The sequence below is a fragment of the Tasmannia lanceolata genome, unplaced genomic scaffold (genome assembly GCF_043159265.1).
Source record: "Tasmannia lanceolata isolate RefF3 unplaced genomic scaffold, GAP_Taslan_0.1 ptg000007l, whole genome shotgun sequence".
In the NCBI taxonomy this organism is placed as follows: domain Eukaryota; kingdom Viridiplantae; phylum Streptophyta; class Magnoliopsida; order Canellales; family Winteraceae; genus Tasmannia; species Tasmannia lanceolata.
In genome coordinates, this window is record NW_027518684.1 from 23,861,232 (window position 1) to 23,873,746 (window position 12,515).

At 39.2% G+C, this 12,515-nt stretch overlaps 1 protein-coding gene across 2 annotated transcripts in view; it reads right to left on the bottom strand.

Annotated features, from left to right (window-relative positions):
• Window positions 1–12,515, bottom strand: part of LOC143882318 (protein DETOXIFICATION 35-like) — a 124,981-nt gene that overhangs the window by 9,728 nt on the left and 102,738 nt on the right. The window contains exons 1-2 of one of the 2 annotated variants that reach the window (XM_077385854.1): window positions 10,202–10,559; window positions 6,998–7,623 (exon numbers count right to left, since the gene is read on the bottom strand). The exons of the other annotated variant lie outside the window; for it this stretch is intronic. Of the exons in view, the coding sequence (XP_077241969.1) occupies window positions 6,998–7,623; window positions 10,202–10,468 (893 nt within the window). The 5' untranslated portion in view covers window positions 10,469–10,559. Of the gene's footprint in view, window positions 1–6,997; window positions 7,624–10,201; window positions 10,560–12,515 lie in introns of those variants that run through there. 2 annotated transcript variants of the gene reach the window in all.

Here is a 12,515-nt window from a genome sequence, read left to right on the forward strand (position 1 = left end):
TATGGACTGTGGATACTATTTCAATGTTGAAAAAGAAAAACACATATACAGAACTTCTTCAAATGGAACCCAAATTTGGGTTTCGGGTCGGGTCGGGTCGGGTCGCCCAGCAACCCAACCCGACCCGACCTGATTTCCAATTCAGGTTGATTTTTCCCAACCCAACCCAACCCGATTTGCGAAAAAGCTTAACCCGATCCAACCCAAATTCGGGTTGAACCCGACCCGCGTGTGAACATCCAAGACACAACGATGGTTTCAAATTATATATAGTGCTAATGTCCTCACTACCATATTTTATAATGGCACTACTCACCCTATTTTGATGATCGCACTCCTCACTTTATTAGAATGTACGGTATGGCCCGTACCATAGGATGATCCATACTTTCCATTAGATGGGCCATTGCCTACATAGGTTGTGCCCCAAAAATAATTTTCATAGGTTGATCCGAACCCTCTGATCTATAGCGGGTTATATGTTGATCTGAACCGTCCATGTGATGGAACACAACATCGATCGGTTGTGCCCCTAAAATCATTTCCATAGGTTGATCCTAGCCCTCCAATCGATATAGGCTGATCTTAGCCCTCCAATCGATAGAGGTTTCATAGGCTAATCCTAGCCCTCCAATCTATAGAGGTTTCCATAATTGTTGTTCCTCTTAAGGTGCCTAGAATTCGTCAATATTTTTACAGGTGTTCTGCATTCGTAATATCAAACTTTCCGTAATTTGACCCCCACATAGTGAATAAGGAAAAGTAGTTTTTTCGTCATCGTTAGGGGTGCAACTTGGGTCTCAACCTGACCCAACCCGAGGAACCCTATTTTCCAACCCAACCCGATTTCCAACCCGACTAGGTTCAACCCGACCCAACCCGATTTGCAATTTCCTCAACCCGACCCAACCCGATTTCCAATTCGGGTTGGGTCGGGTCGGGTTGACCCGATTTGATATGGTATCAATTGTTGACCACCTCAACTCAAACCGGGTTGTTTTGGATTTTGAGAACCAATAGTGAGTCACCAATAATCAATTTTTTAACTCACAATCGGTTCTCAAAATCCAAACCAAACAGGGAATAACAATTAACAAATGGAAATGTTATCCGCACTACTATATTTTGATGATCACACTCCTCACTTTATTAAAGTACGCTATGGCCCGCAGCATAGGATTATCCAAACCGTCCATTGTGGACTATGGAGACTATTTCAATATTGAAAAAGAAAAAGAAATATACAGAACTTCTTCAGATGGAACCCAAATTCGGGTTTCGAGTCGGGTCGGGTTGCCCGACCCAACCCAAATTCGGGTTGAACCCGACTTGCGTGGGAACATCTAAGTAACAATGATGGTTTCAAATTATATATAGTGCTAATGTCCTCACTACCATATTTTATAATGGCACTACTCACCGTATTTTGATGATCCCACTCCTCACTTTATTAAAATGTACGGTATGGCCCGTACCATAGGATGATCCAAACCGTCAATTAGATGGGCCACTACCTACATAGGTTGTGCCTCAAAAATAATTTTCATAGGTTGAACCGAACCCTCCGATCTATAGAGGGTTATAGGTTGATCCAAACCGTCCATGTGATGGAACACAACATCCATCGGTTGTGCCCGTAAAATCATTTCCATAGGTTGATCCTAGCCCTCCAATCGATATAGGCTGATCCTAGCCCTCCAATCGATAGAGGTTTACATAATTGTTGTTCTTCTTCAGGTGCTCGGAATCCGTCAATATTTTGCAAGTGTCATGCATGAGTAATATAAAGTAGTTCTTTCGTCATTGTCATATGTCTTTACCTCTTCTTGGTAGTTTTTTCTGTAATTGTCATAGACACGTACCATGTGTCGGTACTTTTTGTATGTAAATTATGATTTTACCCTCAAATAATTTCTCATAGAGATAGATCAGCAAAGGGGTTAATGGTAAAAGAGTAATGCTAACGTGTAAATCTCAGATAAAAAGAAAAGAAATTTCTTTTTTCTCTAGCTATATATATATATATATATATATATATATATATATATATATATAGCAGAAGAGAAAATGAGAGAATTATTTGAATTTCTCCCAAAATTCTAATAGAATTACACATCACTTTTTTTACTTTTTTTAACAAAGGCACCCATCCAACCCACATATTTTCAATCCTACCCCCTCCTTTATGCTTTTTAACAAAGGCACCCATTAAAGGCACATAATTTCAATCCTACCCCCCTCCTTTATGCGTTTGTAATAAAAAAAAGGAGGATGATATTTTCACCCCCCTTGCATTACTTTCACACTCCCCTTCTAACGTGATTTGACATAAAGTTGCCCACTTTTCACGTCAAATCAGGTTAAGGGGGGTGTGCACGTAATGCAGGGGGAGTGAAAATATCATCTCCCTAAAAAAAGTGGACAAAGTCAACATAGTGACATTTTTTCTTTATAAAATTACGGATTGGGTACATATGTTACATAATACTACGGATTTTTGTGAACATATTACATAATACTACGGATTCAGGACGCCTTTCAAAATATTGACGAATTCCGGGCAACTTAAGGGGAACAACATATTATGGAAACCTCTACAGATTGGAGGGCTAGGATCAGGCTATGGAAATGATTTTACAGGCATAACCTATTGATGTTGTGTTCCATCAAATTGACGGTTTGGATCAACCTATGATGTGGTCCGTACAGTTCGTTGTCGGCCCGTGCATCACACGGGGTTTTATATATATATATATATATATATATATATATATATATATATATATATATATATAGAGAGAGAGAGAGAGAGAGAGAGAGAGAGAGAGAGAAAGAGAGAGAGAATTATTTGAATTTCTCCCAAATTCTAATAGAATTACACATCACTTTTTTTGACTTTTTTTTAACAAAGGGACCCATTCAACCCACATATTTTCAATCATACCTCCTCCTTTATGCTTTTTAACGAAGGCACCCTTTAAAGCCACATAATTTCAATCCTACCCCCCTCCTTTATGCTTTTTTAATTATGGAAACCTCTATAGATTGGAGAGCTAGGATGAGCCTATGGAAATGATTTTACGGGCACAACCTATTGATGTTGTGTTCCATCAAATGGACGGTTTGGATCAACCTATGATGTGGTCCGTACAGTTCTTTGTCTACTTGTGTGTGTATGTGTCCATATATATATATATATATATATATATATATATATATATATATATATAGAGAGAGAGAGAGAGAAAGAGAGAGAGAGAGAGAGAGAGGAAACTGTTGGTGCGCTTAAGCTCACCAAGCTTGGTGCGCTTAAGCGCCTAATCACATGGGTCCCACATTTTCTGTGGTGATCCAAACCATTCATTTGCAAGGCCCTATCGTAGATAGGGGGTGTACCAAAAATTAGCTCTATAGGATCATCCTAACCCTCCATTTGTGGAGGACAAAAATGGGCAGATTTGTGGACGACAAACAAGGTCTGTCCATTTTGACCTCCACAAATGGATGGGTTAGGATGATTCTATGGAGCTGATTTTTGGTACACCCCCCATCTATGTAAGGGCCTTTCAAATGAATGCTTTAGATCATCCTAACAAAGTGGGCCCCCATGTGATTGGGCGCTTAAGCGCACCATAAGCTTGGTGAGCTTAAGCGCACCAACAGTTTCCTTATAAATATATATATGAGGAAACTGTTGGTGCGCTTAAGCTCACCAAACTTATGGTGAGCTAGCTTGCCCAATCACATGGGTCCCACATTTTGGGGAGTGATCCAAACCATTCATTTGCAAGGCCTTATCATAGATAGGGTGTGTACCAAAAATCAGCTCCATAGGATCATCCTAACCCCTCCATTTGTGGAGGACAAAAATGAACAGACTTACCCATCTATGTAAGGGACTTTCAAATGAATGGTTTGGATCATCCTAACAAAGTGGGCCCCCATGTGATTGAGCAAGCTAGCTCACCATAAGTTTGGTGAGCTTAAGCTCACCAAAAGTTTCCTCATCCTCTCTCCCTTTCTCTCTCTCTCTCTCTCTCTCTCTGTCTATATATATATATATATATATATATATATATATATATATATATATATATATATATATGCAGGAAGGGATATTAAGAGAATTGTTTCAATTTCTCCCAAAATTCTCACAAAATTACACGTCAACAAAGGCACCCGTTCAACCAACATATTGTCAATCCTACCCCCTCCTTTATGATTTTTAACAAAGGCACCCGTTAAAGCCACAAAATTTTGACCCTATGCATTTTCCGGCATTATGTGAAAAAGAATAAGTATTTTGCTACCCACCATTTCTAAAGGCTACATCTCGCCCATCCTTTGCAATTTTATGTGTTCAGAGATTTGTCCTATTCGGCGTGGTGAAAACTGCAACGAAATACTATTTCTGGAAAGGTTGCTAGCAATAATAAGTACCGAGAGAAGCTAGCAATAGTAATCATTACTACTAAACATTTTGGAGGAAAATTACGGAACAAAGGTACATGTATATGACAATTATGGAAAAAACTACACATAGGAGGTAGAGAAATATGACAATTACGAAAAAACTATTTTTCTGATGTATTTTTTGAGGATATTACAAATTCGTTACACCCTTACAAATATTTATGAATTCCGAGCACCTAGAGAGGAACAACATATGATGGAAACCTCTATAGATTGGAGGGCTAGGATCAAGCTATGGAAATGATTTCATGGGCACAACCTATTGATGTTGTGTTCCATCACATGGACGGTCTGGATCAACTTATGATGTGGTCTGTACATTGTACGTGTTTTAATTTCCATGGTTTCCATCATGTGGGTCCCACTTCTACGATGACATATCTTGGATGGACCTTCAAAACAATTTTTTCCTAAAGCACCATAGGATGATCCAAACCGTCAATTTGGTGGACCTTAAAACCAGTTTTTTATACAGCAGTTTGTTTTTTTGGACGGTGATGAATTGACCCGATGAATTCACCTATGATTTGTCAAAATGGATTGTATAGCCCACACCATAGGATGATCCAACCCTTCCATTTGATGGGCCACAATGTAAATAGGTTGTGCCCCAAAATTCTACTTCGTATTTGAATGTAAATTGTACATGCCAGTGGTAAGGCATCTTTTGATAACCATTAATGTTTTTTCTCGCCCGCGCATTGCGCGGGGTATATATATATATATATATATAATTTGAATTTCTCCCAAAATTCTAATAGAATTACACATCACTTTTTGACTTTTTTTAACAAAGGCACCCATTCAACCCACATATTTTCAATCCTACCCCCTCCTTTATGCTTTTTAACAAAGGCACCCATTAAAGCCACATAATTTCAATCCTACCCCCCTCCTTTATGCTTTTTAAATTATGGAAACCTCTATAGATTGGAGGGCTAGGATCAGACTATGGAAATGATTTTACGGGCACAACCTATTGATGTTGTGTTCCATCAAATGAACGGTTTGGATCAACCTATGATGTTGCCCGTACAGTTCTTTGTCGGCTCGTGCATCGCACGGGGTTTTTTACTTAGTATATATATAGCAGAAGAGAACTGAGAGAATTATTTGAATTTTTTCTAAAATTCTAATAGAATTACACATCACTCTTTTTTGCTTTTGTTAACAAAGCCCCCATTAAAGCCCCATATTTTCAATCCTAGCCCCTTCACAATACCTATTTTACCCTTCTTTATGAATTTTTTATTATACATTTTCTCCACAAAGTAAACATGGTGGCGTTTTTTCTTTGCGAAATTACGGATTGGGTGCATATGTTACATAATACTACGGATTTTTGTGAATATATTACATAATACTACGGATTCAGGTCACATTTCAAAATATTGACGAATTCTGGGCACCTTAAGAGGAACAACATATTATGGAAACCTCTATAGATTGGAGGGCTGGGATCAGCCTATGAGAATGATTTTACGGGCACAACCTATTTATGTTGTGTTCCATCACATGGACGGTTTGGATCAACCATTGATGTGGTCCGTACAGTTCTTTGTCGGCCCGTGCATCGCACGGGGTTTTTTACTTATATATATAATATGGGCTTACTGTTCCTATAGATTAGGATGATTAGGATGATCCTATGGATTTGATTTTTTGCGGACACCTTATCTATGTAAGGGCCTTCCATATGGATGCTTTGGATCATCCAAAAAATGTGGCAAAAAATGTGGGCACACTTTGTTTTTTTGCACTCGAGTGGAGATAAGCTTATCTGTGTTAACCTCGAGCATGGGAACACTTTTCTGATATAATATACACACACACACAAGTATTAATCCACGCCCATGCTATGAATGGGTGTAAAATGGGGGGGCCTGCCCATCCTAGAATGAGGTGTAAAATAGTGGGCTTCACCATATGCATGGGTTTTGGTAGAGGTGGCGGGCCCGCCAGATAAGTGTAAAATGGAGACTCATAACCATGCTATTGTTGGCCCACACTATTAAAACAAAACATGAGGTATAAATAAAGGGAAGTGATATTTACGCCCCTTTTAATCACCAGGGACACCCCGCGCCAGTGTACGTGACAATCAAACCCACTAGATTCTTCTGATGTCAAGTACATTAGTCTCCCTCTAGTCATTGATACAATGGCGCTGGGTGTCCCTAGTAATCAAAAGGGGCGTAAATATCACTTCCCTAAATAAAAAGTTTTCTAATAAGAAAATATCTTGGAGAAAATGTAAATGACAACGAAAAGACACATAATAAGTATAGATTATATATACAGGGAGAAATTATATGGTGCCCGACCTTCAAGTAGCATGAAGGTGGTACTTCAAAAGTACCACCCTTGATATTTAATCCAAGGGCAGCCTCTTAAAAAATGGGCTGTTGTTGGATCAAATATCAAGGGCGGCACCTTTTTTACAGTACTTGACGGTCGGCCATCATATAAAAACTCATATTGGTATATAATTACTCAACCCTTCTAACAAAGACTATGAGCATACCAGATCGAAATTGAGCCAACGGCGATCTCAGCATTGCCCAGGTGGCCTGTGAGGACGACCAGAGTCGTCATATACCAAATCTCCAAGCAGAGCATGACAGCAGAGGCAAGAGAGAGCCTAACAAAGGCCCACATTTCTCGGAAGGCCAACCAAGAAAACCCCTTCCACCCATCTTTACACCAACCCATTACATAAGTCACTTGAGCCAGGGCCAGCACCCAGCCTGAGATGTCGAACGCAGCAGCAGCACCACCCAAACCCCACTCAAAGACATAGATGAAGATCCAAAGCATGAACACATGCATGACTAGCGTAGCGAACCCAATACATGATAATATCCACACCTTGCTTTGGGATTGTAGGAACTTTTGAGTAGGAAAAACTAAGGCTAGAGAGAACAACTTGGGGAGGAGGTACAAAGAAAATTTCCCTGCAAGATCAGCGATCGCAGCCTCTTGCCCGATAAGCTTTAGGATAGGGGTGGCAAAGATGTAGATTGGGCTCATGATAATGCAAGAGACGAAGAGTATTATCCATGAACGTTGCATGTAGATACCGAGCATGTGGACCTGCCCGGCACCAAAGGCCTGTCCACACAGTGTCTCAAGTGCACTCCCCATGCCAAGCTACAATCATTTTGAAAGATAAGCAAGTTTGTCGAACAACTTCAAATAATATTCTAGAATTGCATTCTTCAATTGCCTATTTCAAATGCAAGAGGAGACGAACTAATGTTAGAAAAACTGATCAATTTTACGTTGTGGCCCAACTAATGGACGGTTTGGATCATCCTATGGAGTGGGATAGACCGTACTTTAAAAAAAAATACAAGTTTGTACGACCAACCATCATATAATTTCTCATTGATAATCATACAGACTTTTAAGGTGCTGTATACAAGTAGAATGCAATTAGGGTTGCCATCTCCGTTGTACATGTGGCAAGCACCGTGACCGTTGTGATGATGAGCCTTCCTTGGAAACTCATTTATCTTGAGATGAAATTGATCAACTATTTTTAAAATCTAGAAATAAAGATCGACCTTGCCGCGAATGGCTAAGTGCTTGGTAAAACAAATAGTTTTGAAATTATACAATAGGCGGTCGTGCATGCCATTGCAACTCAAAAATACAGTGGGGCCCACATTTTTTTAGGTAATTAATCCAAACCATTCATTTGTTGGGCCCCGACGTAGATAGGGTGTGCCCAGAAAATATTCTTCATAGAATGATCCTAACCCTCCATAGAATGATCCTAACCCTCCGATTTGTAGAGGTTTAAAATGGACGGCACAATGTAAAAACCTCCACGGATCGGGAGATTAGGATCATCCCATGGAGAAGATTTTGTTGGGCAAACCCTTTCGACTTCAAGACCTAACGAATGTGTGCCCCATTGTATTTTCGGGGAGCAGTGCACTTGTCTTGTTGTTTGGGAATAAAGGGTATTTGGGATTTGCTAGTGACCATTGCGGATGGCATTTCGCGGATGGCCTGTTGCATGTGAAAGCAGCCACCTCATGCATGAAGACAAAATCTGCTAAAAAGTGACAAACAAAGCCCTTGTTATTTTGTTTGGCCACATTGTGCTCAGTGTTGACGATAAAGGCACTCTATTTTAAATTATAAAAAGATGAAAATAAGTTAATATATAACAAATAGAAGACTCCATTTACAAAAAGGGGCGTTGTATCTGACGGAGACCTTGGATGAGCTTATCTCTTTGACTCATCCAAACCATTCATTCCATAAAACCTAACATAGATAAAGTGTTCTTAAGAAATCATCTTCATAGCATCATCCTAATCATTCGATCTACGCAAGCACAAAATAGACCCATTTTATAGCCGTCCATTTTAAACATCCACAAATGATCATATGGAGATGATTTCTTAGAAACACCGTATCTCTATCTATGTTATAGAATCAATAACTAAAATAATCCAAACAACATAGGTACTTACTCTATTTATACTCGCTAACTCAGATAAGCTATACGAGGTCGATACATTTTTATCTATATACAAACAAAAACACTATATCCGAAGACTCTTTTTGCAGAAGCCCCATCTTTTAATAGTGGCAGTGTCCTATTCGTTTTAGACTATTGTATGTTAGATATTGAAAGCTATTTCAAACAAGAGATATTTTATGCTGCCTCAAACTTTCAATTCCTAACAAGCCGCCAAAATCCACTAATTTAGTAATAAATGAAGTAGGGAGAGAGCAGTACGCAAGCCCAGTTGGGAGAGAGCAAAAAACAAAACGTCAAACCTCAAATTGCAACGTTGGGAGAGAGAGAGAGGTCAGCCAGAAAAGATGGTGCTGTCAATGTACAAGCTAAAACCTGGCTTTTATAAACTGAAATCATGATTTTACATGTAACCAAACCTAGATTGTACAATTTCAGGATAGTAAAATCCAAGTTTTATTTTATAAAAATCCAGGTTTTATCTTGATTTTAAATCCAAGAATTTACAAACCAGGATTAAAATCCATGTATCCTAACGGCCAGAAAAGATTGGGATTCTAAAATCAGTGTTTAAAAACTCCTTGACTCGACAAGGAACTTGCCCGAGTCGACTTCTTTTTTCCTTGGCCGTGTTCCGCGTTGAACCACATCCGCATTCCGCGTTTTGCCCTACAGAGTCAATAAACTCCTTTTACTCTCCCGAGTTATGACCATGTCAACCGCATTCTTGGCCGCCCCGATTCGACAAGAATTTTTCTTGGCCGCATTCTACGTCTCATCCGCGTTTTTAAACACCGTCTAAAAGGACTAAAATCGGTGCTTCTACTAGCAAAACTCACAAGAAAGAAATAAAGACGGGGGAGAGAGAGAGAGAGATTTTATGACGAACTTGGCCCTGTTTGGATTGCAGGAAAAACATATCTTATGGAAAAAAATTTCTTAAGATTTTTTTTTCCATTTCCAAGATTTAGAGGGAATTGATATGATCAAGGCTTGTTTAGTGGGATATCATTATAAATTGAAGGTCCAACTGTCAGTGGTTCAAGTTACTTATTTCAGTGTCATCAATCCATGGAAAATCAGGAAATTCTGGAAAAAAAAATTATTTTGCAAACTTTCCCAGAAAATTCCAGGGTATAGTGAAAAAAAACAGTTGACACAAAACACGTAACGTAACGGCCGAAACAGTTAAATCGGAAAACCGAAACGGGAGAGGATCGAGAAGAGTCTGACCAGGAATCCGAAGGAGAAAGTGGAGATGACAGAGAGGCCGATAGAGGAGGCAGCGAGCTCGAGATTTCCGATATGGCCCACGAAGATCTGTGTCGTTGAATTTAGGCCGTAGATGCAGAGAATGTTGAACACGATCGGGGTGGCTATGGCCCACAGCTTCCGAGATTCCCTCATGAACACTCCCATCGCATCGGAAAATCTTGTCACCTGCCGGTAGTCTCCCGTGGGCACCATCATTCCGGCACCGTTTATCAGTGGCGCCTCCATCCCCACCTGCGCACGTTAGCCTCAGCCGCCCTTCTTTTTTCCCACGAGTTGAAAACCACGCCAATAAATTCTCTCTCTCTCGTGCATTTATAAAACTTTCCCGTGTTAACGTATAGACACATGAACAACTTGTGAGGCACGTGGTGGGTGCGAGCTTTCATTGTATAATTTCTCATGATACAATGACCCTTTTCATATAAAAAAAACTTGGAACAGTTACAGCCCCCTCTAGTGTAAAAGAGTAGTAAAAAATACACTAGAGGGGACTGTCCAAAGTTAAAAAGGGGGGCAATTCCTTTTTTAAGATATTTCCAAATGAGAAAGTCCAAAATAGAAAAAGAGATGGATTTTTGTTCTATGGTGACTCTAGGGATGTCTATGGATGCACTTTGGGTTGGATCCACCTATGTCACGGTCACAATCCATTCAAAATCCTTATCGGTCGGGTCGGATTCGGATTGTTCTTCGGATCCTACTTTCCACGTCATGATTACGATCCATTTTAATTCGGACCGTCCATCGGAGTGTCCTATTATGTCCCGCTAAGCTAAGTAAATAATTATTTTTTTTTTAAAAAGAGTTAGAATGGCAGTCCACTTGTAGTGTGTCTTTATGCATTTTCTTCAGCTAAATTAAAAATTTATCTATGTTTAATCTATGTGTAAAATAATGCTTGTATATCAAAGAATATGATGAATAACAATAACACTTAGTAATAAAAAAATGATAAATTAATAATATATTCATGACGGCATATATGTTCAATAGACTCACCATGATAATCCTCAACAACATGACACGAAACCATCCAAAAATCGTATTGTTTTTTTAAACCATTTCTAAATAGTATTTCATTAAATGACAAGAGAGGTATCGACCAAACTACCTTCATAGAATGGTTAGCATTAATAAAATTTGGAGGATATTTTTGCAAAACATTTCGGATCGTGACTATCCAATGTGCATCTGTGGGGTGCCCATACCCAATCCGAAAATTTTCGGATCCCAGATATGATGATCCGAAATATGCCCATGGATCCTATTCATATGTTTAGATCCCATTCATTAGCGTTCGGATTTGGACGATCCATCGGACCGTCTGGATCCATTGACACCCATAGGTGACTTTGATGCATGTGTAAAGTGAGTGACCAGTGAAATCCCACGTCCAACCTTTTTGTTTCATTACAAAAGGACTGGTAGCGTGGTAGGTAGGCATATCCAGAGAGGGATTAATTCCCATTGAAAACTCTTTACACTTCTCACCTGGGTGTGCTGATCACAACCATTGAATAGATGAATTGGCATCAAATTGCCTTAGTTGTTTGTACATCTCTTCGACTCCTCCACCTAACAGACATATTGTTGCCGCCATCAATGCCTGCAAATTGGCTGAGCTTTTCAAGAGATTTTATATTCTGGGTGGGTGGACACGGTCATGTTGGTGGTACTGCTTAATTTCAAAAATTATAGAAAATGCCAATGAAAGTTCCCATTTTGGTCAAATGATTACGCATAGGTTTGTCATAAGGGGAAAAAGGACGAATTACCCCGTGAGAATTGTAAGTAGTTTCGCAACTCAATAATAAGACCTCTCTCTCTCTCTTCTTATTCCTTTTCTTCTTCCGGTACACTTCTCAAGAACTATAACCAAGGTTTTAAATTTCGGTTTAGATACCGGTTTCGGACCCACCAAAAACAAAATTTCGGCCGAAATTACTGAAATTTCGACCGAAATAAAATACCATTTCGGGTAGTAGCAATTTCGGTGTCGGTCTCCACTGAAATCTCAGAAATTTCGGATTTCGGTTGAAATTTAAAACCATGACTATAACCGAGGATAGTAGAAAAAAATTACTACAAAATTTACTATCCTTCAAGATTTATTGCTCTTGCATAAAAACAAGTCTCTCTAAATCACTTTTTACCCAGTGTTGCCACTCTTAAGATTTATTGCTCTGAAGAAACTTGAGTAACTTTCCCAACTAAAAATTAAATTTACCGCTCTTAAAATATTTTTCACTACTCTTAATTTTTTTACTACAAT